We start from the raw sequence: 26,211 nt of genomic DNA, 5'->3' as shown, positions 1-26,211 counted from the left end.
TGAATGTTGAGTAATACTAAGCAATCATAAAAACAAGCACAGTACTTTTCTTCTCATGGCTCAATTAAAAATTGCTTCCACAGTACAGAACTTATTGAAGAATCAGAATGACGATGATGTGTGTGAACTAATGAAATGAAACAATTATCAAATAAAATAGAAGTTCACTCTTTAAATGTTCTGAAATACACAAATTAATTTGTGTTCCCACTTATTGAAGAAGAAAGCATTTCTTCAACCTGTTCAGGACCAATCCTGTTTCTCCTTAATTAAATATCCAATACATGGTGAGGATGGAGAAAGGATGTCAGCACAGAAATGTAATTACCTTCACACAAACACTTTACAAAATATTTGTATCGATTCAAGGAAGAAACTGTTGAAGATTTTGTCTTTCTGAGAAATTCTTTGTCAAAGATTTACTGGAAGCAGTCACCTTCTATTTTTAATTTTACTATCAACAACGTCTCCACATGTTCATCACTAGTTGATTATTTCAACCAGGAGTCTCCATACTTCAACCCACAGGCCAACAGTAGCCCATGGACACCATCAATCCAGCCTGTGGTAACGGGTCAGAAATGCAAGGTATCTGGCCCACCTTAATCTTTTTTATTGCGGTCAAACCTTGCTGAGTGAGTGACCACACGTGAGCAGAAGAAAACATAGGAAACTGATTTGCGTAATGAACAATATTTTAGATAAGGAGTCTATTAGCATTATTTTTTCAGTCTTTAATAACAATTTCAAAAACCACTTTCTGAGCTGGATCATTATCTATGACTTCCACGTATGAAAAATCTTTCATGTATTCTACTGTAAACTACTACTCTCATTCTGCAGCTTTTGTCAACTCGTACAACTTCTCGGACTTCCATGGTGATGCTGCAAATTCTCTGGAAGGCTATAGCAATTATTTTTTTTTCCACTAGCACATGGTGACCTTTTCCCTTGCAGTATCTGTTTAAGAATCCCAATTCCTATTTGTCATCGTTAACTAACACAAATTCATTTAATATTCCCATAAGGCAGTAGCTATGGCCACTACAAATTTAATTAATGATAATGCTATGTCACTTTTTTGACAAATTTTGAAGTACAGGCATAAACAAATATCTTAAGAAACTTTCTTCCAAAATAGGATGTATGCATTATAACTACAAGATTTTTATAATGTATTACAAATGCGTTCGAGTACCTATATTTTTGGAATGGAATGCATTAACTTAATCCATATGGATTCATATGGAAAAAGTATTTCACTTAATGACTGTTGATTACAAACATACTTCAGGAATGAATCTTGTTCACTAAGTGGTGCAACATCGTACAGTGTAAAATTTACAATGCAAGTAAACCAAAATTTGTACAATAATTGGCTGTTTTTATTTTATCACCAACTAAGACACACATTAAGTGATATATTTAATGTAATTTAACATTTTAACTGTAATTAATCATCAATATCCTGAAAATTTACTGTGCTGAAGTGGCATACATAGGCAGTTCACATAATGAAATCAAAGCATTGTAAGTGTTAGTAATGAGATTTATGTGACTGTAATTTTCCACTTAACAATTGTTTGCAGTTGTGGATGAAGTTGCGCAGTGCTAATGCCATATGCAGCTTGCACTACGTTATGGCCACTTGTTACAATTTTAATGACACACGGTACTAACAAGGTTTCATTAAAGCTCATTATAATGACCTACATGAATAGTATTTATTTGCAGCAATGTATATGAAATGAAATTAAGGCCACAGCTCAAGATCAAACAATGAGCATACCATTGAATAATAAGTGCTGTGAAGACACTCAATGTCAGCTCCTAAAGACTGGTAGCAGTGGTAAGCATCACAAAAACTTTTGAATAGTACTGAGATGTTCCGAGCAACACTAGGTTATCAGGCCTTAAGAAAACTTAAACACATTTCAAAAGCTTCTGTTACCTCCTTGCCTAAACTATTTATCATACACTCCTGGAAATTGAAATAAGAACACCGTGAATTCATTATGCCAGGAAGGGGAAACTTTATTGACACATTCCTGGGGTCAGATACATCACATGATCACACTGACAGAACCACAGGCACATAGACACAGGCAACAGAGCATGCACAATGTCGGCACTAGTACAGTGTATATCCACCTTTCGCAGCAATGCAGGCTGCTATTCTCCCATGGAGACGATCGTAGAGATGCTGGATGTAGTCCTGTGAAACGGCTTGCCATGCCATTTCCACCTGGTGCCCCAGTTGGACCAGCGTTCGTGCTGGACGTGCAGACCGCGTGAGACGACGCTTCATCCAGTCCCAAACATGCTCAATGGGGGACAGATCCGGAGATCTTGCTGGCCAGGGTAGTTGACTTACACCTTCTAAAGCACGTTGGGTGGCACGGGATACATGCGGATGTGCATTGTCCTGTTGGAACAGCAAGTTCCCTTACCGGTCTAGGAATGGTAGAACGATGGGTTCGATGACGGTTTGGATGTACCGTGCACTATTCAGTGTCCCCTCGACAATCACCAGAGGTGTACGGCCAGTGTAGGAGATCGCTCCCCACACCATGATGCCGGGTGTTGGCCCTGTGTGCCTCGGTCGTATGCAGTCCTGATTGTGGCACTCACCTGCACGGCGCCAAACACGCATACGACCATCATTGGCACCAAGGCAGAAGCGACTCTCATCGCTGAAGACTACACATCTCCATTCGTCCCTCCATTCACGCCTGTCGCGACACCACTGGAGGCGGGCTGCACGATGTTGGGGCGTGAGCGGAAGACGGTCTAACGGTGTGCTGGACCATAGCCCAGCTTCATGGAGACGGTTGCGAATGGTCCTCGCCGATAACCCTGGAGCAACAGTGTCCCTAATTTGCTGGGAAGTGGCGGTGCGGTCCCCTACGGCACTGCGTAGGATCCTACGGTCTTGGCGTGCATCCGTGCGTTGCTGCGCTCCGGTCCCAGGTCGACGGGCACGTGCACCTTCCGCCGACCACTAGCGACAACATCGATGTACTGTGGAGACCTCACGCCCCACGTGTTGAGCAATTCGGCGGTACGTCCACCTGGCCTCCCGCATGCCCACTATACACCCTCGCTCAAAGTCCGTCAACTGCACATACGGTTCACGTCCACGCTGTCGCTGCATGCTACCAGTGTTAAAGACTGCGATGGAGCTCCGTATGCCACGGCAAACTGGCTGACACTGACGGCGGCGGTGCATAAATGCTGCGCAGCTAGCGCCATTCGACGGCCAACACCGCGGTTCCTGGTGTGTCCGCTGTGCTGTGCGTGTGATCATTGCTTGTACAGCCCTCTCGCAGTGTCCGGAGCAAGTATGGTGGGTCTGACACACCGGTGTCAATGTGTTCTTTTTTCCATTTCCAGGAGTTGTACATGTTTCACTTCCATACATGGCTACACTCCACACAAATACTATCAAGAAAGACTTCCTGACACTTAAATCTATACTTGGTGTTAACAAATTTCATTTCTTAAAAAATGCTTTCCTTACCGTAGTGAGTCTACATTTTTTACCTTCCCTCCTACTGTAAGTGTCTCATTTCCCAATCTAAGTCCCTCAGCATCACCTGATTTAATTTGACCACATTCAATTATCCTCATTTTGGTTTTGTGATGTTCATCTTATCCTCCTGAGGTCCCAAAGGGGTTTTTCTTTAATTTCATTTAGAATATACTCCTTTTGGGGCCAGATATGCCTAAAATACATATTAAAACAGGACATTTCTTTTGCAATTTTACTTTTTTCGGAATGGCTGGTACAATATACTGAGCTTCGGTTCTCAAGCATTGCTTTTGTGCGTAGTCCAGGATACTGGACTCTGGGCCTCAGGAGGTTATGCCCTCCTTTCAAGACACTGTCCACTCAGTTCAGCTGCTCTTCCAGGTCCTTTGCTGTCTCTGACAGACTTACAATGTCGTCAGCAAACCTCTAAGTTTTTATTTCTTATCCATGGATTTTAATTCCTACTCCAAATTTTTCTTTTGTTTCCTTTACTGCTTGCTCAATATACAGATTAAATAGCATTGGTGACAGGCTACGATCCTGTCTCACTCCTTTCTCAAACACTGCTTCCCTTTCATGCCCCTCGACTCTTATGACTTCCATCTGGTTTCTGTACAAATTGTAAATAGCCTTTTGATCCTCATATTTGACCCCTACCACTTTCAGAATTTGAAAGACAGTATTCCAGTCAACATTGTCAAAAGCTTTCTCTAAGTCTACAAATACTAGAAACATAGGTTTGCCTTCCCTTAATTTATCCTTCCTTAAGCAAAGTTGCCTTGCATGTTCCAACATTTCTATGGAATCTGAACTGATCTTCCCCAAGGTCAACTTCTACCAGTCTTTCCATCTATCTTTAAAGAATCTCTGTTAGTATTTTGCAACTGTGACTTATTAAACTGATAATTCAGTAATTTTCACATCTGTCGACACCTGCTTTCTTTGGGATTGGAATTATTCTATCCTTCGTGAAGTATGAGGGTATTTTGCCTGTCTCATACATCTTGCTCACCAGATGGTAGAGTTTTGTCATGGCTGGCTCTCCCAAGGCTATCGGTAGTTCTAATGGAATGTTGTCTATTCCCGGGGCCTTTTTTTGACTTACGTCTTTCAGTATTCTTTCAAATTCCGCACCCAGTAACATATCTCCCATTCATTGTCATCTACATCCTCTTCCATTTCCATAACATTGCCCTGAAGTACATCGCCCTTGTCTAGACTTTCTATATACTCCTTCCACTTTCCTACTTTCACTTCTTTGCTTAGGACTAGTTTTCCATCTAAGCTCTTGATATTCATACAGGTGGTTCTCTTTTCTCTACAGGTTTCTTTAATTTTCCTCTAGGCAGTATCTATCTTACCCCTAGTGATAAATGCTTCTGCATCCTTACATTTGTCTTCTAGCCATCCCTGCTTCGATATTTTGCACTTCCTGTCAATCTCATTTTTGAGACATTTGTATTCCTTTACACCTGCTTCATTTACTGTGTTTTTATATTTTCTCCTTTCATCAATTAAATTCAGTATCTCTTCTGTTACCCATGGTTTTCTACTAGCCCTCATAGTTTTACCTACTTGACCCTCTGCTGCCTTCACTATTTCATCTCTCAAAGTTACCCATTCTTCGTCCACTGTATCTCTTTCTACATCTACATCTACATCCATACTCAGCAAGCCACCTAATGGTGTGTGGCAGAGGGTACCTCTATCGGTTCTCCCTTCTATTCGTCTCGTATTGTTCGTGGAAAGAAAGATTGTCGGTATGCCTCTGTGTGGGATCTAATCTCTCGATTTTATCCTAATGGTCTCTTTGCAAGATATACATCGGAGGGAGCAATATACTGCTTGACTCCTTGGTAAAGGTATGTTCTCGAAACTCCAACAAAAGCCCGTACCGAGCTACTGAGCATCTCTATTGCAGAGTCTTGCACTGGAGTTTATCTCTCATCTCTGTAATGCTTTTGCGATTACTAAATGATCCTGTAATGAAGGGCACTGCTCTCCGTTGGATCTTCTCTATCTCTCCTATCAACCCTATCTGGTACAGATCCCACACCGGTGACCGGTATTCAACCAGTGGGTGAACAAGTGTACTGTAACCTACTTCCTTTGTTTTCGAACTGCATTTACTTAGGACTCTTCAAACGAATCTCAGTCTGACATCTGCTTTACCGATAATTAATTTTATATGGTCATTCCATTTTAAATCAGTTCTAATGCCTACTCCCAGATAATTTATGGAATTAATTGCTTCCAGTTGCTGTCCTGCTATGTTGTTGTTGTTGTTGTTGTTGTTGTTGTTGTTGTTGTTGTCTTCAGTCCTGAGACTGGTTTGATGCAGCTCTCCATGCTACTCTATCCTGTGCAAGCTTCTTCATCTCCCAGAACCCACTGCAACCCACATCCTCCTGAATCTGCTTAGTGTAGTCATCTCTTGGTCTCCCTCTACGATTTTTACCCTCTACGCTGCCCTCCAATACTAAATTGGTGATCCCTTGATGCCTTAGAACATGTCCTACCAACTGGTCCCTTCTTCTGGTCAAGTTGTGCAACAAACTTCTCTTCTCCCCAATCCTATTCAATACTTCCTCATTAGTTATGTGATCTACCCATCTAATCTTCAGCATTCTTCTGTAGCACCACATTTCGAAGCATCTATTCTCTTCTTGTCCAAACTATTTATCGTCCATGTTTCACTTCCATACATGGCTACACTCCATACAAATACTTTCAGAAATGACTTCCTGACACTTAAATCTAGACTCGATGTTAACAAATTTCTCTTCTTCAGAAACGCTTTCCTTGCCATTGCCAGTCTACATTTTATATCCTCTCTACTTCGAACATCATCAGTTATTTTGCTCCCCAAATAGAAAAACTCCTTTACAACTTCAAGTGTCTCATTTCCTAATCTAATTCCCTCAGCATCACCCGACTTAATTCAACTACATTCCATTATCTTCGTTTTGCTCTTGTTGATGTTCATCCTATATCCTCCTTTCAAGACACTATCCATTCCGTTCAACTGCTCTTCCAAGTCCTTTGCTGTCTCTGACAGAATTACGATGTCATCGACGAACCTCAAAGTTTTTATTTCTTTTCCATGGATTTTAATACCTACTCCAAACTTTTCTTTTGTTTCCTTTACTGCTTGCTCAATATACAGATTGAATAACATCGGGGAGAGACTACAACCCTGTCTCACTCCCTTCCCAACCACTGCTTCCCTTTCATGTCCCTCGACTCTTATAACTGCCATCTGGTTTCTGTACAAATTGCAAATAGCCTGTCGCTCCCTACATTTTACCCCTGCCACCTTCAGAATTTGAAAGACAGTATTCCAGTCAACATTGTCAAAAGCTTTCTCTAAGTCTACAAATGCTAGAAATGTAGGTTTGCCCTTCCTTAATCTAGCTTCTAAGATAAGTCGTAGGGTCAGTATTGCCTCACGTTTTCCAACATTTCTACGGAATCCAAACTGATCTTCCCCGAGGTCGGCTTCTACTAGTTTTTCCATTCGTCTGTAAAGAATTCGTGTTAGTATTTTGCAGCTGTGGCTAATTAAACTGATAGTTCGGTAATTTTCACATTTGTCAACACCTGCTTTCTTTGGGATTGGAATTATTATATTCTTCTTGAAGTCTGAGGGTATTTCGCCTATCTCATACATCTTGCTCACCAGATGGTAGAGTTTTGTCAGGACTGGCTCTCCCAAGGCCATCAGTAGTTCTAATGGAATGTTGTCTACTCCAGTCTACTCAGGTCTTTCAGTGCTCTGTCAAACTCTACACACAGTATCGTATCTCCCATTGCATCTTCATCTACATCCTCTTCCATTTCCATAATATTGTCCTCAAGTACATCGACCTTGTATAGGCCCTCTATATACTCCTTCCACCTTTCTGCTTTCCCTTCTTTGCATCTGAGCTCTTAATATTCATACAAGTGGTTCTCTTTTCTCCAAAGGTCTCTTTAATTTTCCTGTAGGCAGTATCTATCTTCCCCTAGTGAGATAAGTCTCTACATCCTTACATTTGTCCTCTAGCCATCCCTGCTTAGCCATTTTGCACTTCCTGTCGATCTCATTTTTGAGACGTCTGTATTCCTTTTTGCCTGCTTCATTTAATGCATTTTTATATTTTCTCCTTTCATCAATTAAATTCAATATTTCTTCTGTTACCCAAGGATTTCTAGTAGCCCTTGACTTTTTACCTACTTGATCCTCTGCTGCCTTCACTACTTCATCCCTCAAAGCTACCCAATCTTCTTCTAATGTATTTCTTTTCCCCATTCCTGTCAATTGCTCCCTTATGCTCTCCCTGAAACACTGTACAACCTCTGGTTCTTTTAGTTTATCCAGGTCCCATCTCTTTAAATTCCCACCTTTTTGCAGTTTCTTCAGTTTTAATCTACAGGTCATAACCAATAGATTGTGGTCAGAGTCCACATCTGCCCCTGGAAATGGCTTACAATTTAAAACCTGGTTCCTAAATCTCTGTCTTACCATTATATAATCTATCTGATACCTTTTAGTATCTCCAGGCTTCTTCCATGTATACACCCTTCTTTTATGATTCTTGAACCAAGTGTTACCTATGATTAAGTTGTGCTCTGTGCAAAATTCTACCAAGCGGCTTCCTCTTTCATTTCTTTGCCCCAGTCCATAATCACCTACTACGTTTCCTTCTCTCCCTTTTCCTACTACTGAATTCCAGTCACCCATGACTATTAAATTTTCATCTCCCTGCTATAGTGTATTTAAATGAAAAAGGATCTTCCTTTCTATATATTCGCATCACATTACACTTGTCTACATCGAGATTCAACTGCCATTCCCTGCACCATGCGTCAATTCATTGCAGATCCTCCTCCATTTCAGTACAATATTCCATTGTTACAACCTCTCGATATACTACAGCATCATCAGCAAAAAGCCTCAATGAACTTCCGATGTTATCCACAAGGTATTTATATATACTGTGAATAGCCATGGTCCTACGACACTCCCCTGCGGCACACCTGAAATCACTCTTATTTCGGAAGACTTCTCTCCATTGAGAATGACATGCTGTGTTCTGTTATCTAGGAACTCTTCAATCCAATCACACAATTGGTCTGATAGTCCATATGCTCTTATTTTGTTCATTAAACGACTGAACTGTATCAAATGTCCTGCGGAAGTCAAGAAACATGGCCTATACCTGGGAACCAGTGTCTATGGCCCTCTGAGTCTCGTGGACGAATAGTGTGAGCTGGGTTTCACACTACAGAGTAGATTTCTAATCTGCAGGAAAGTCATTATACTCTAACATAATATGTGTTCCAAAATTCTACAACTGATCAACATTAGAGATATAGATCTATAGTTCTGCCTATCTGCTGGATGTCCTTTCTGGACAACGGGGATGACCTCTGCCGTTTTCCAATCTTTTGTAACGCTACGCTCTTCTAGAGACCTACAGTACAGCGCTGCAAGAAGGGGGCAAGTTCCTTCATGTACTCTGTGTAAAATTGAACTGGTATCCCATCAGGTCCAGTGACCTTTCCTCTTTTGAGCGATTTTAATTGTTTTTCTATCCCACTGTCATCTATTTCGATATCTACCATTTTGTCACCTGTGCGACAATCTAGAGATGAAACTACAGTGCAGTCTTCCTCTGTGAAACAGCTTTGGAAAAAGACATTCAGTATTTCAGCCTTTAGTCTGTCATCCTCTGTTTCAGTACCATTTTGATCACGGAGAGCCTGGACATTTTGTTTTGATCCACCTACCACTTTGACATAAGACCAAAATTTCTTAGGATTTTCTGCCAAGTCAGTACACAGAATTTTACTTTTGACTTTGTTGAATGCCTCTTGCATAGTCCTTCTCAATCTACATTTCACTGCACGTAATTTTGTTTGTCTGCAAGGCTTTGGCTATGTTTATGTTTGCTGTGAAGTTCCCTTTGCTTCTGTAGCAGTTTTTTAACTTGGTTGCTGTACCACGGTGGCTCTTTTCCGTCTCTTATGATCTTACTTGGCACATACTCATCTAATGTATATTGTAGGATGGTTTTGAACTTTGTCCATTGATCCTCAACACCATCTGTACTTGAGATAAAACTTTTGTGTTAAACTGTCAAATACTCTGAAATCTGCTTTTGCCACTTTCGCTAAACAGAAAAATCTTCCTACCTACCTTTTTAATATTTCTATTTATGGCTGAAATCACCGATGCTGTAACTGCTTTATGATCGGCGATTCGCTGTTCTGCATTAACTGTTTCAAGTAGTTCAGGTCTGTTTGTCACCAGAGGGTCTAATATGTTATCACCACGAGTCGGTTCTCTGTTTAACTGCTCAGGGTCGTTTTCAGATAATGCACTTTAGAAAATTTCACTGGATTCTTTGTCCCTGCCACCCGTTATAAACATTTGAGTCTCCCAGTCTATATCTGGTAAACTAAAATTTCCACCCAAAACTGTAACATGGTTGGGAAATCTACTCAAAATATTTCCCAAATTTTCCTTAAGTTGTTCTGCCACAACAGCTGCTGAGCCAGGAGGCCTAGAGAGACGTCCAATTACCATGTCTGAGCCTGCTTTAATGATGATCTTTCATCCAAATTAATTCAAATTCCGGATCTCCGTTAATTTCCTTAAATACTATTGCACTTTTGATTGCTATAAACATGCCTTCCCCTTCACTGTACAGCCTGTCTCTGTGGTATACATTCCAATCTGAGTTTAGAATTTCATTACTGTTTACATCTGGTTTCAGCCAACTTTCTGTCCCTAGTACTATGTGGGCATTGTGACCGTTTATTAATGAGAGCAATTCTGGGACCTTTCTATAGACGCTCCTGCATTTTACTATTACCACATTAATATTGTTATTCCTTGTTGCGTTTTGCCTACTAGTATCTTGTCGCGTGTCAGGAGGCTCTTGTCAGGTCTAAGGAGGGAATTCTCTAACCTAAAAAACCCACATGTGCACTCCACACGTACTCTGCTACCCTTGTAGCTGCTTCCTGTGTGTAGTGCACACCTGACCTATTCAGGGGGACCCTACATTTCTCCACCCGATAGCGAAGATCGAGAAATTTGCATCCCAGATCTCCGCAGAATCATCTAAGCCTCTGGTTTAAGCCTTCCACTTGCCTCCAAACCAGAGGACCACAATCGTTACTGGGAACAACACTACAAACAGTTAGCTCAGATTCCACCCTGCAAGCGAGGCTTTCGGCCTTCACCAACTCCGCCAACCGCCTGTATGAACTGAGGATGACACCTGAACCCAGATGGCAGGAGTCATTGGTGCCAACATGAACTACAATTTGCAGTCGGGTGCACCTAGTGCTCTCTATCGTCGCCAGCAGGGCCTTCTCCACATCTCGGATGAGACCTCCTGGCAAGCAGACAGAATGAACACTGGCCTTCTTCCCCGACCTTTCCGCTATATCCTTAAGAGGCTACATCACCTGCCTAACATTGAAGCTACCAATCACTAATAAACTCCTCCCCCCATGTGACTGCTTGGACCTTGCTGAAGGAGCGGCTACATGTTCACTCACAGGCAGAGCGGGCGATGCCGCATGGCCAGCCTCCACATTGACACTCCGCCTCGTGTGAGGTGAACGCCGTTCATCCAGCCACTCTCCTTGGGGAGAGGGTGGCCCAACCACACCCGGTACCCACAAAGTGCACCATGCAATGTACCATGCAATGCACCAGACTCCCTACTGCTGCTACACTCCGAGGCAGCAGCCTGAAGACAGTCGACAGCGGCCATCAGCAAGTTCAGCTGTTTGCGAACAGTGGGCAGCTCCTCCTACACAGCAGTCATACATCCTATCCATCCTAAGAAATCAACAATTTACTGTAGAGAATTAAGTAATAAACTTTTAATTAGACTGCTAATTCACTGAAGGCGGCTGATAGCTGACTATACTGTGGTTACTAGACACTTCTTGTTGGGCAAAATGAAAATAAGCACTAACAGTCTCTGGACTGTGTTCAAAACAAACACTATATCTCTGGTACACTATTACTAGTACTCAAAAATTAAAGCTTCCTAAAAGCAAAAACACATGGAAAATTCCACTATTCTTGTCAATAATTCCCTAATGCTGTCTCAAACTCTCTACAACCTCTGGTTCTTTCAGTTTATCTAGGTCCAATCTCCTTAAATTTCAGTTTTAGTCTACAGTTCATAACCAATAAATTGTGGTAAAAGTCCACATCTGCCTCTGGAAATGTCTTACAATTCAAAATCTGGTTCCTATATCTCTGTCTTACCACTACATAATCTACCTGCAACCTTCCAGTGTCTCTCTGAAACCTTCCAGCATCTCCAGGAATCTTCGACGTATACAACCTTCTTTCAAGATTCTTAAACCAAGTGTTTGCTATGATTAAGTTATGCTCTACACAAAATTCTACCAGGCGGCTTCCTATTTCATTCCTTACCCCCAGTCCTTATTCACCTACTACTTTTCCTTCTCTTCCTTTTCCTACAATTGAATTCGTCTCTTTGACTATTAAATTTTCATCCCCCTTAACTATGAATAATTTCCTTTATCGCATCATACATTTCTTCAATCTCTTCGTCATCTGCGGAGCTAGTTGGCATATAAACTTGTACTAGCGTGGTAGGTGTGGGCTTTGTATCTTTCTTGGCTACAATAACGCATTCACTATGCTGTTCGTACTAACTTACCTGCGTTCCTACTTTTTTATTCATTATTGAAACTACTCCTGGCATTACCATTATTTGATTTTTTATTTGTAATCCTGTATTCACCTGATCAGAAGTCTTCTTCCTCCTGTCACTAACTTCAACATATTCATTTCCCTCTTTAAATTTTCTTACCTACCTGCCCGATTAAGGGTTCTGAAATTCAATGCTCTGATCCATAGGACACCAGTTTTATTTCTGCCGATAACTATGTCTTCCTAAGTATTCTCTGCCTGTAGATCCAAATGGGGGAGCATTTTACCTCTAGAATGTTTTACCTAAGAGCTGCTTGTCCTCGGGAAAAATTACAGCTGTAGTTTTCACTCACTTTCGGCCACTCGCAATACCAGTGCAGCAAGGCCATTTTGGTTAATGTTACAAGGCCAGATAAGTCATCATCCAGACTGCTGCCCCTGAAACTACTGAAAAGGCTGCAGCCCCTCTACAGGAACCATACATTTATCCGTCCTCTCAACATATACCCCTCCATTGCGGTTGCACCTATCTGTATCACTGAGGCACGCAAGCCTCCCCACTAACACCAAGGTCCATGGGTCATTGGGCAGGAGGGGGTAGGGAAACAAATCTTTAGTACTCTATCCACCAAAACCAGAGGAGCTTTTACTTTTGAAAGAATGTATAATTTTCTTAATTTTAGAATGAGAAGTGATATAATTTTCTGAGAGTTACTTTTCCAACACACCACTGTGATTTTTCTCTTAAATTGTTTGCCCCTATACTGTCTTTCTATTTACAAAATGATTATAAAATACATTTACTATCTGTGACTCATCATTTACAGCCCTTCATCCAGTTCAATAGTAATGTTAACCTGTTGTGTGGCAGGTTGTTTTGTTTCACTGCATTCCATAAAGCCTTAAGCCTGTTCGAATTACTGATTGCTGACATCATGTGCATATTCCTTGATTCTTTTAATAACCTTTCTTAGAAGTTTTGAGTAGTTTTGTAATATTTGACTACTGTAGGATCTCTAATTGTTCTTGGCAAAAGAGAAAATTTCCTTTTTCTGTCACAAGATACTTTAATCACTCTAGTGATCCACAGTTTTTACATGGCTATTTAATGTCCTTTCTGATTAGCTTATGGAGAAAGCTATTTTCAAATTATGATATGAACTTATCATGGAATGGACTACATTTTATGTTACCATTTGGTTCATTATAAATTTCATCCCAGGTTATCTCTTGTAAATATTTCTTAAAAACACTTGTCATGGAGCCATTAATTACTCCAACTGATTTCCACTGAGAAGTATCCATACTGTAAGGCACTATGTTATTTATCCTAACTAACTCTGTGTCATTATCAGGGAGAGCATTTGTTAGTGGGTAAACAGTTATTTTCTTATGATGAGCTTCACCAATGGTCCAACTGCCTATCAGAATTCTTTAGAAAAACTACACTGAAGTCACCACATACTTTAACTGCTTGCTGCTGTCTGACAACATAGTAACAAATCCAGATTGCTCACAGAGAGTTTAAAATTTCCCAGTGGATACCTATCTATAGTTATAATTAAGAGGGGTCCTTTTTTTGTACAGAATACAAAATCAGTCCCTTACAAGTAAGAAGGCTCATAACAATGTCATGTAAACAGGCAAGATTCAATGGAGAAAACACACTGTTTCTGAAAAACAATTTAGTTGCAAACACTATGCTGAGCTGATGGTGGTATTAGTTTATTTTTAACACAGTGTTAATTGGGCACTTTCAGAAAAGTGCAAATGAAAAATGTTAACTTTCCAAGAGCCTTGTCAATTATCTGTGGTTGTTTGTGAACATCTCAGAAAGTGGCTAAAATTGTGTCACGCGTATCTACGACTGCACTTCTTTACAAATTGTGGAAAAAATAATGTTATTACTTTGAAGGGTAGCTAGAGTGTTATAGGCCACTGATTAGATATTGGTGACTGCATTATAAATGAATGACAGTTAGGACGAAGAGCAAGCACTTGGATAGCTGAGTTGGAATTTGGGGAGAAGTGCCTGCCCTGGATCGAATACATGTTGCAGATTAATGACAACGTCTAGTGACCCGGCTAGCCTGAATGTGGTTTTAGGTGGTTTCTCACACCCACCTAGGCAAACACTGGGCTAGTACAAGAGAATTAAGAAAACATGAGGAAGAAGAAGAAGAGGAAGAGGATGATGATGATGATGATGATGATGATGATGATGATGATGATGATGATGATGATGATGAAGATGAAAATACCTTCTTTGAATGGATGTAAATATTTATACAACTTGCTTATGGTGTTAAGTTTCATGTGATGGCTGTCAGGGTTAAATGGAGCAGTAGTGGTATGTAATTAAGATTAACAGTTCAAATTGAATTTGGATGATTTCAAAGGAAGTCTGCAGTGCCTTTGTGACTTTAGTTTGCTATGTCTCTGCACAAGATTAGATTAGATTAGATTAATACTTGTTCCATAGATCATGAATACGACACTTTGTAATGATGTGGAACATGTCAGGTTAATAAAAGATGTCTGTACAAGATATTGCATTACACAAAATATTGCATGACACTAATGTTTAAGCTATTTTTTTCCCTCTCCTTTAATTTATATCTAAAAACTCTGCCAGTGAGTAGAAGGATTTGTCATCTAGAAATTCTTTTAATTTATTTTTAAATGTTGGTTGACTACCTGTCAGGCTTTTGATGCTGTTTGGTAGGTGACCAAAGACTTTTGTGGCAGCATAATTTACACCTTTCTGTGCCAAAGTCAGATTTAACCCCGCATAGTGAAGATCATCCTTTCTCCTGGTGTTATAGCTATGCACACTGCTATTACTTTTGAACTGGGTAGGATTATTAACAACAAATTTCATAAGTAAATATGTATACTGTGAGGATCCCTAGATCATTAATAGATGTCTGCAGGATGACTGTGGGTGGGCTCCAGCAATTATTCTGATTACAAGTTTTTGAGCAATGAATACTTTTCTACTCAACGATGAATTATCCCAGAATATGATGCCATACGAAAGCAGTGAATGAAAGTAGGCATAGTAAGATAATTTACTGAGATTCTTATCACCAAAATTTGCAATAACCCTAATAGCATACGTAGCTGAACTCAGATGTTTCAGCAGACCATCAATGTGTTGCTTCCAGTTTAACCTCTCATCAATGGCCACACCTGAAAATTTTGAAAATTCTACCTTAGCTACAGACTTCTGTTCAAAGTCCATATTTATTACTGGAGTTGTGCCATTTACTGTACGGAACTGTATATACTGTGTTTTAGCAAACGTTAAAGAGAGTCTGTTTGCTGAGAACAACTTAATAATTTTTTGAAAGACATCATTTACAATTACATCACTTAGTTCTTGGTTTTTGGATGTTATTACTATGCTTGTATCATCAGCAAAAAGAACTAACTTTGCATCTTTATCAATGTGGAATGGTAAGTCATTAATATATATCAAGAACAGTAAAGGACCTGAGACCGAACCCTGTGGGACCCCGTACTTGATAGCCCCCCAGTTTGAGAAATCAGCTGCTGTTTTAACATTACATGAATCACTTATTTCAACTTTCTGCATTCTTCCAGTTAAGTATGAATTAAACCATTTGTGCACTGCCCCCTTCAAACTATAATGATTTAGCTTATCTAAAAGAATTCCATGATTTACACAAGCAAAGGCCTTTGAGAGATCACAAAAAATACCAATGGGTGATGTTCGGTTATTCAGAGCATTTAATATTAGATCAGTGAAAGCATATATAGCATTTTCTGTTGAAAAGCCTTTCTGAAAACCAAACTGACATTTTGTTAGTACTTTATTTTAGCAAATATGGGAGGCTACGCTTGAATACATTACTTTCTCAAATATTTTTGATAGAGCTGTCAGAAGAGAGATTGGGCGATAGTTGTTGACATCCGTCGCATCCCCCTTTTTATGCAATGGTTTTACAATGGCATATTTCAGTCTATCGGGGAAAACACCCTGCTTCACAGAGCTATTACATATGTGGCTGAGAATCGTACTAATCTGTGGGGAACAAGCTTTAAGTATCTTGCTGGAAATGCCATCAATTCCATAAGAGCTTTTACTTTTCAGTGAGTTTATTATTTTACTGATTTCAGAGGGAGTGGTTGGTGGAAATACAGTTGTTTCTTCTATTAGAAGCCTTGCCTCTTCTAGTGAAGATCTAGATCCTATTTTCTCCAGAACATTTAAAAAATGATTATTGAAAATATTTTCAATTTCTGATTGTTTGTTAGTACACTTGTCATTCAGTTTTATGACACTACAGTCTTCCTGTGCTCTTGGTTGCCCTGTTTCCCTTTCAATAATATTCCAAATCGCTTTAATTTCATTATCAGAGTGACTGATCTCAGACATGATACACATGCTTCTGGACTTTTTAATAACTCTTCTTCGTACCACACAATAGTTTTTATAATATTGAACAATTTCGGGGCCAGTACTCCCTCTTGCTGTTAGATACAGTTCTCTTTTACGGTTGCAAGATATTCTTATTCCTTTAGTTAGCCAAGGTTTTTTATATGTTTTCTTGGAATTATGTTTAATTATTTTCTTGGGAAAACAATTTTCAAATACCCTTAAAAATGTATCATGAAATAAGTTATATTTCAAGTTTTCATCAGGTTCCTTATACACTTCATCCCAGTCTAGCTGCTTTAGGCTTTTCCTAAAGTTTGCAATATTTATGTTGTTAACTGAACGCACTGCATTGAAATTCTGATTTGATATACTGCATGGAGCTATGTCATGTACTGTAACAACATTTGCAAGAAAGCTATGACTGATAAATTCCCAACTGTAAAAACATCTAACTGCTTCATAACAAACTTATGGACTTCTTGTGAATTTGCGGTAATGTAAATTGTTGGAAACTGTGATCTACAATTAGTTCATCTCAAAACAACTACTTTTAATCTTGGTTTCTATGGTCCCCAAGGTAGTCATGGTTTTACAAAATATGCCTTCATTGTAACTTCACTGTTTCAACCAAATGCCTTTCATTTTATTTCAAAGCTCCATCAGTGACTAATTTGTTATCTCCTGACAATACCAAGAAGTGTTCTCCCAGAAACTGGTATCAGTCTTCGCCATAAGTAATGTTTATGTATTTGATTGTATTATATACAGAAATGTACTTCAGTATACTTGTGCAGAGCCACAATTTTGGTATCACAGACTCTATACGCCTACAGAAGACTATATCATATTTATGTAAATGCTACATAGTGTAGTATTATGAGTAATAAAAACTTATGGTAATGTTAAACAAAATACACTTGGATAATTTAAGAAGAGAACAAACTGATTACTGATGATACTTGTAGTAATTTAAAAATTCATTTGGTAGAAAGAAAGACCTATTGCAGATACCAAAAAGCACCACAGTAAAACCATTACTTACATCACAATACAAATACATTTCTGATTGTCTAAGTTCAACATATTGAAATGAACTGGCACAAGAGGCTACATTATTTGATTGAGGGCTGTGCCATTACTCAAGTGTTTAGTGGAGCAACATCGGCTGTGCTTGCTCTGAAGTGTGCTGAGAACATACAAGTTCTCAGCATTTGGTTGTAAGTAACCAATGAGAGAGCAACAGACAATGTGTTCACATTGAAAGCACAAACTGTGTCAAATCCTAATGTCAATATAAGGACAAAATACACAGTGTATTCCAAAACACAGGTAATGTAATCGCAAACTAATGGCCATAAAAATTAAAATAAATTTGTCACACATCGTACAGCCTTAATGACAATTTAAAGGAATGTGAGACATATGTAACCAGTGATAAATTACTGTATCTGAATAAGTACTTCAACTGCGCAACAAATTTTTCAAGATCCTTGCATTTTAGCATAAAATTTCTTACTTTGCCAACTTACAACCAAACTATCATCCTTCAACCAAAGCTAGACTTCAGGCTATGTCTTAAAGCCAATCAACATAACCCACATACTATAAAAATACATCAAAGTTGTAGAAATGAACAGATTTCACCTTCAGTGTTTAAAAAACATTGCCTCTTTTCTCATTTCTCATTGGATAACTAACACTAGCCTCTAACTCACTGTGTGCCACGCTGCCTATCCCAGTCAAGACTTCAGCCATGATCTACAACTAAATACACACACACACACACACACACACACACACACACACACACACACACACACAGCCATCAGAGAAACAAAAATTTCAAAATTAATCACCTTCTTCCAAAGTGTTATTGAGAACTCCACATTCCATGCATGGAATGTACATAATGCTGAATAAACCTCGTGCATGACAGGAATGAATTAACTTCCATGGTTTCCTTCGAGTGCCTTCACCTTTTCTAAACAGAGTAATAAGGACAAATAAATTATTGTACAAATATTATGGAAGGGCTAGATGCTACATTTATAGTATATTAAGTCTGCAGCATATTATCAATAGGTATATAATTTTTAATTGAATGTAATACTATAAATGAAGAATAAAACTCTGAATTAAAGTATCCCCAAAGTTGGAGAAATATTCCACAGTGCAATAAAAGCAAAATGGAACACTCAGCTACTAGAATTTTAAAACGGCAGTTTGTTTCCCCCTCTTATGAAGATTAACACTTGCAAAAAGGATGAAGGTTAACACTTGCAAAAAGGAAACAGCTTATGAAGATATTAAACAGAAGGCATTAATACTAAGTAACATATCTTCATATAGTTTTGTTAATATAACAATGAAAACAATCGATTATTGATAAAATTACTTAATTGGGTGGATAAAAAATTACTCACAAAGCAGTAGCAGAACACACAACAGTCTTTTATGTGTGTGTTCTGCCACCACTTGGTGAGTAGATTATTTTAGCTATCCAATTAAATAATTTCATATAGTGTTGGATGGTTAACCACCAGTGTCAAAAACAATGCAAACTGGAATCAATAAGAATCTGTATTTAAGAATCAAAGAATTATAAACCGGACCAAAAGTTTTATTGTTAAATCACATACCTATTGGCTGCAGCAATCTTTCGTACATTCCAACTTAGGAGCTCTCCCCATAGTGAATTAGTCAACAGCGTGTCTCCAGTTGCCCAGCACACAGAAACCCAGTTCACTGAACCACCAGCAGAGGCAGAAGGTCCCTTTCTTTGGTGGCAGGAAAGGAAAGTAGAACATATTACAAAACACTCATCATTACATGGCACCTACACAACTTAACGTTTTAAGTCCTGTGAGTTCTGAACTGTCACTAAATGACATTCAAGACTCATTTAGTACAACTGATGTCCACTGTCGAAAATGTCATAAATGAAGTGACGCAAGAGAATTAACAGTAATACTGATATGATCCACAGTTTTCAGAGTGACTTCAATAAAAACCAAAGGTCTCACTGTTTATGTCTCTTACCTATCTTCTTTTTACTTTAAACTGCAGAACCACATTATGATGGTTTTGCTCCAGGAAAATGGCAATGTCATCAAGCAAATGCTATAGATTTACCTGCAGATTTTTTTCTACTATAATAAAATAAAGAATGCAGAAAGTGGTTCCGTTATTAAGAAATGGCCTACTTATTCGGTGGTTTAGTCACAATTCAGAATATGGTGCAGAAAAACCCTAATATCTATCATCCTCCTCGCACAATGCTCGGTAAGCAAAAAGATGCCTATATCGTCTTCAAAAAAAGAAGAAAAGAAAAAAAAGGTGGTGGTAGGGCGGGCGGGGGGGGGGGGGGGGGGGGGCAACAGTGATACAACTGCTGAAAGTAGCATTCTACCCAAAAAATACAACATAATCACCTGTGACGCTAAATGGAAAGCCTATTGGCGCATTCTGAATCAGCTGACTGCTATCAGTCTTTAGGATAACACCAGCTATAATAATCCGATGTCACAGAACATGCACCCTTGCAACTTCAACAGCTGATACAACACCAGGCTGATCAACTTAGGCACAATAGTAACAAAACATTTATCAAAGTGCCATATAAGCAGAAAATTTTCATTCACAAATTTATTTCCTCTGTCAGAAAGAGAAGGCTACAAAGCAGCACAAATACACTCTGTTGTACATACTCACTATTTGTTTTATGTTAAGCAATTAGGGTGTTTATGAATATAATTCTGTATTCACATACAGTGGAGTCAGTATGAAACACACAAAAAAAGGCAAGAGTAGTATCAAAAATGCACAAGGGATCCAAGTTTAGAGCTAACATCTTTCACCATGGTGTATGGTACCAATTATGATAAGAGGAATGTGGATAAAAATAAGTTATATGAAAAGCTTTAGATCACAGTGAATGACCCTCTTGCAGAATTTATAACATTAGAAGCCTTCAATGTTAGAATTAAAAATTAGCCAGAGGAGAAAATGGGGCAGCTGATAGATAAAGAGAGCACAGAGTTACAAATTAGTTGAAAATTATGTGGCTAATGACCAAGCATTGACAAATATGTTTTCACACCAGTGGATCCACCAACAGGAAAACAAGAATTCAGACAGAATGAGCACTTTTCTAACAATAATTAAGATAAGGGCAAAAAAAAAAAAAAATTATTTTAACATGGAGAAGGATTGTACAATTTATTAATGTTTTGAAATAAGGAGCAACGAATATTTGCTGATAGGTACATAATATCAACAACACGGAGAAAAGGAAACAGCGAAGGAACAATAAAAAAAAGTGAAGAATGAAATTTGCTAATATGTGATTGTTAATGTAAGTACAACAAAGTGTTAACCTCAGATATCGAGCTGGCTCACATACATTTTGTTACAGTCTGATTCAGGTCATTTTTAAGGTCAATTTATTATACTGTCATTAAATTAATTTCAATTTTATTGAGTACAGCAACATCTCTTGTTTGGTTTGACTGCTAGTAATTGATAATAAACAATTCTCATTTTGTCATTCCAGAATCCAGAATGCTTTCCACAAGAAGTGAAACTAACTTTTTGTTTGTATTTATGTAAAGGACTCATGTACATGGCTGGCTGGTTGGTTGGTTGGTTGATTCCAGAGGAGAAGGGGGCGGGTGAACAAACAGTGATGTCAATTGGATTAGGGAAGGATGGGGAAGTGAGTAGGGTGTGTCCTTTCACAAGAACCAACACAGCATTTAACTGAAGCGATTTAAAGAAATCACAGAAAACTCAAATCAGGATGGCCAGATGTGGGTTTGAACCATCGTCGTCCTGCATGCGAGCCCAGTGGTCTAACCATTGCGCCACCTTGCTTGGTCATGTACATGTTAGAAAAAGCTAATAACTCTCATGATATAAGCGACTCTGTAAAACACATTGTCAGTGAACACTGTTGGTAAATTTCAGTATTAGAAACTAAGAGTCAAGTAAAACTTCATGTTGGAGCATGGTATGAGTGAATTAATGCTTGTACTATCAGTCTGTAAACCACCAACTGGTTTTTGATTATAAACTTTAAATTTTCTGTCTGTAATAATACATTATGTCACCTGAAATTATTGGAATGATATGTAAGCAGTGGTGATTCAGTCATGAGGGGGTCAATTTTATTAAGTTTTTGAGTGCCAGTTTTGTTATGGCTTCGAGAGAAACAGTTTTGTTACAGTTACAATAAATCTGAAACGTTGTGCCAACCTGTTTACTTAAAATTTCTCTTTGCATAATAAACTGTTAGACTGACTGAACAGCTTAGGAAGTTGCAGCAAATTTGTTGGAGCAGATAATAATCACACTGCAGCACTGGACTTCACTGACAATGAAGACAAGTATTTACTGCTAACCACAACACATAGACAGTCCAGTGACACTTTAATTTTGATGGAGAGTCTGGGATTATGGCTGTCCTGCTAATGAGGTTTTGGCTACAGAATTCTGACTTTCAGGGTGATTTATACAATAATGGATAATACAATGGAAAATTTAAAAGCAAGCACTGGCATGTAAATCTGAAATGGATTATATATTGACACAAGAAAGTGAATAGAGAGACGAGAACTGAAAAGTGGACACAAAAAAAAATGTTTAAGGAGTGGAATTATGTCGTCATGGACAATTAAGAAAAGTAATCTGATTGTTATTCTTTTTCATGTATGGTAAAAAATTTTGTTTGAAAACTAGAATTTTAGTGCGAGGACTTAAATTTTCATTCAAAGTATTTAGCACTGTGTTTCTTTATCAATATGGCAAGCAAGAGTAAGCAAGGTATTGCGCCAGCAGAAAATCAGGAACAGGTAGTATACAATGTTTCGAGTTTGAACAACAGCATTAACGATAATGAAAGTGAAAGTAAAGTTAACAATGAGGTAGCACACAAATATATCTGTTACAGTGAGCAGCAAGAAGTGGTAATGTGAGTGCTTGTCCTTCATTCCTTGGTTTTGACATAACTGAAGCTGCAGGCTTGAATTGTAGAATTATTGTTAAGGTTAATAGGTGAAACAAAGAACATAACTGGTAGAATTACTGAAACAGCTGTAGCTTTAGGTGGCAGAATTACTGAAACACCTAGTATTTTAGGTGGCAGAATTACTGAAACATCTAATACTTAAACTAGTACCTTAGATGGTCAAATTGCTGAAACAATACACTGAAGGACCTTAAAACACAACTGGAAAATAGCTCACAAGAATAACTAAAAACAAGGAGGGCCTAACAAAGCTTAAAAATGAAGGAAAAACAGATTGGAAAACTAAAGATGGTACTCCTGAAACAGAACTCTTCGTGGAAATTACTTGTACTGAACACAATTTCATAGTTGATCAGAAAATGACGAAGAAAATTACTTTTTAACAAAAAAATGTAATAAATAAGAGTAAGTCAGAAAATAAGACAATCATTGTAATAATAGTATTGGAAAACAAATAATATGAACACGAAATTTATTGAGTTGCAGGAAAATTTTGTAGTTAAAAGCTTTAGTAACAATCGTGCTTGATTTTGCTTAAGCGATTTCCAGGTGACAGTACAACTGACCCTACTGATTTTTTACCCAATGTATGGGACATTTCGTACGTAGTATGACTGAGGATTTAAAAATCAAGTTTTTGGGTAAGTAGGTACTATCATGGGCAAATCAAAATATTAATACTGGTATGTCTTATGATGAATCTCAGAGGTATTCTTTTAATACATTTTGGTCTGAAACAGAGCAAGTAAAAATAAAGACTGCATTTTTGAATGGAGCGATTTACAGAAAGGGGCAGCAAGTGATTTCATTTTGCAGCAAACAACTTAGGAAACTAATTCATTTAAACAAATCATGTGATGAACCCACTTAAATTGATGCATTGGAAAGGAGATTTCCAAATAGAGCACAGCGGGGACTTGTATATGGACTACACAAATTTGCAGAGCAATTCTGAAAATACATAGACAAAATCAACAGCACCTTAGAACGAAATGGAAAGCAAAAGACAGTAACTTTCATATGAATTACAGATATCAACCAAACTGGTGGAATCAGAGTAATAATCGGGATCACTATGTGATGAGAGATGGGAATGACTTCAGAAATGAGGAAATAGAAGGGACAATGAATGGAGTGATAGAGACCAGAACAGCAACAGAGAAATAGATAACAGGAATAGACCATGGGAGAGAGAGGAGGGAATACCATAACTTGAGACAATACAACAGAGGCACTGATCAGGACGACTGAGGGTTACCTCAACAGGTGTCTGTCAGCTTGGAGCGAGAGAAAATCACTGGAATCACGCAAAACACTATAGGACCACAGACAGCAATGTGAAATCTACATCTACATCTACATCCATACTCTGCAAGCCACCTGAGGGTTTGTGGTGGAGGGTACTTTGAGTACCCCTATCGGTTCTCCCTTCTATTCGAGTCTCGTATTGTCTGTGGAAAGAAAGATTGTCGGTATGCCTCTGTGTGGGGTCTAATCTCTCTGATTTTATCCTTATGGTCTCTTCGTGAGATATACATAGGAGGATTCAATAGTAAGGGGGCTCAGCAGATGGGTGGATTACATTTTGATAGAAATTTTTTGAAGGCAATGAAGTCTGATAAATGCAATAGAAGAGATTTAGAAACTGTGTGAAGATATGAATGTAGACTAGATGTAGAATGTTTTCATAATCTACGCAGTGAAGAGAAGAGTAAGAATATTGGGGGGGGGGGGGGGGGGTGAAAGTGTTAATGATGATGATAACTTTGATCTTTAGGATACAAATAATATGATGAGTAATGAATATATGGGAAGAGTGTGTGTGTGTGTGTGTGTGTGTGTGTGTGTGTGTGTGAGAATCTATTTGTACTGACGCTGAAACTTTTAAGTCTGGTGATCTAACCAAAGGGGGAACCAGAGAATGTTAATTGCAGTGCTGAGGCTAAGGAGGTTTATAATGAGTCTATGATTCTTTTGTAGAGCTGCTCCTGTGGTGCAAAATAATGGATTCACAAATAACGCACACTCATACCCAACACTTAGGAAAGTTAGCAATTCAGCTTCGACTAGATTTTCATTTTATTTTTCAAATTGTTCAGTTGTTTGTTGAGTCTACTCTATGTTCCTTTTTTCATTTTTCTTACATCCCTCCAGATAGTCATTTAGAAAAGTTTCGTTTCGTGTAGCACATTCAAGAAGATGGTGAAGATGTGGTGTGTGCCAAGAAAAGGTTGCAATTGTTTCATTATTTCTGGATGAGGTATTTTACAATGCCTGATACTCTCTCCAAGTCTGGTTTGACACCTTCTGGCTTAATAATGTAGCCTATAGAGTTTATTTTCTGAGTGCCAAACAGACCCACCTACTTTAATCTTCAGACCATACTTAGCAACATGTTCAAAATGTGTGGTTGGATGTCGCAAGTGTTCTTTTTCTGAACTTCATGCAATGAGAATGTCATCTATGGACTGAGCCATAAATCAGTTGCCACTAGCAGCTTGAGGTTATGTTAACTGTTGTTATCTGAGAAACAATGAACAGAAAGTTAACTACACAATAGTGTGCAGATTTGTTTTGTGAACAAGATAGAAACATGGTCATAATTACAGTGATAAGTGTGATTTTTACAGAATGTTTTCCAAACATCTAATCTCCATCTCAACAAGATATCTGCAAATTGGATTTATTAAGATTTGAAGAGACTGTGTCAATGGTGGAGCTTCCTCATTTAGGTAAGCCAAAGTCTGCTACTGACTTAACCTCAAAGAAAAGTGTCCAAGGATTATGCAACTGCACAACCAAGCCCACAGGGAATTCAGAAACACCTGAAAGAGATCATATAGGCCTACTTTACTTCAAACCCTAAATGAAGATGATCAAGATAGGCATACGGAATTATGAATTTTGTACACATTCCGACAAAAATTGAGATGTAAGTTGTGCAAAAGTATTCATTGGAGTGACAAAGCAACTTTTTAGGTAAATGACAGAGTGAACAGACATAACTGTGTCTACTGGGATTCTACAAATGCACTTGGGGTAATGGAGAATAGTCCATTTTTAGAACACAGGAAAGTTTATGTAGTGACAGGATGGGGCACCCCAGCACTATGCAGTTACTGTCACGAACTTTCTAGATGAAAAATTTGATGACCGGATTGACAGACTGGGTAGTTAATGGATGGCCCTCACAATCTCCAGATATATACCATCATAACTGTTAACATATACATCCCATTGTGACACAAGGCAGTCAATGGCTACATGGCAATGTGTTTGCCTTTGCCTACAGAATCGTGATTATACTCAGGTGTGCAGCTCTTGGGAGCTAATAGAGAGCCATGAATGTCTTTCTTCAGAGCTCCAAACGTATGGAAACCACATGGGGAGAGCCTGAACCCATATGGAGGACACTTAATGGCTTCTGCAAAACTTCTGCAGCATATTCAATATATCCTTGGCAACATGTGGGCAGGCATTATCCACCAGGAGAACGATGGTTTCTGTCAACATTCATGAGCATTTGGACTCAAGGGCAAGCTTTAGTTTTTACAAGG

General features: G+C 38.6%; 1 protein-coding gene across 3 annotated transcripts in view; it reads right to left on the bottom strand.

Moving 5' to 3' along the window:
- LOC126354647 (gem-associated protein 5) overlaps nucleotides 1-26,211 on the bottom strand; it is a 330,980-nt gene that overhangs the window by 278,471 nt on the left and 26,298 nt on the right. For all 3 annotated transcript variants that reach the window (XM_050004418.1, XM_050004417.1, XM_050004419.1), the window contains 2 exons: nucleotides 19,269-19,406; nucleotides 18,486-18,610 (listed from right to left, as the gene is read on the bottom strand). In XM_050004418.1, coding sequence (XP_049860375.1) covers nucleotides 18,486-18,610; nucleotides 19,269-19,406 — 263 coding nt within the window. The remainder of the gene's footprint in view (nucleotides 1-18,485; nucleotides 18,611-19,268; nucleotides 19,407-26,211) is intronic.

Source organism: Schistocerca gregaria, chromosome 3 (assembly GCF_023897955.1).
Source record: "Schistocerca gregaria isolate iqSchGreg1 chromosome 3, iqSchGreg1.2, whole genome shotgun sequence".
Lineage (NCBI taxonomy): Eukaryota > Metazoa > Arthropoda > Insecta > Orthoptera > Acrididae > Schistocerca > Schistocerca gregaria.
The sequence above is the reverse complement of the archived record's forward strand: the minus strand, read 5'-3'. Positions and strand labels throughout refer to the sequence as shown.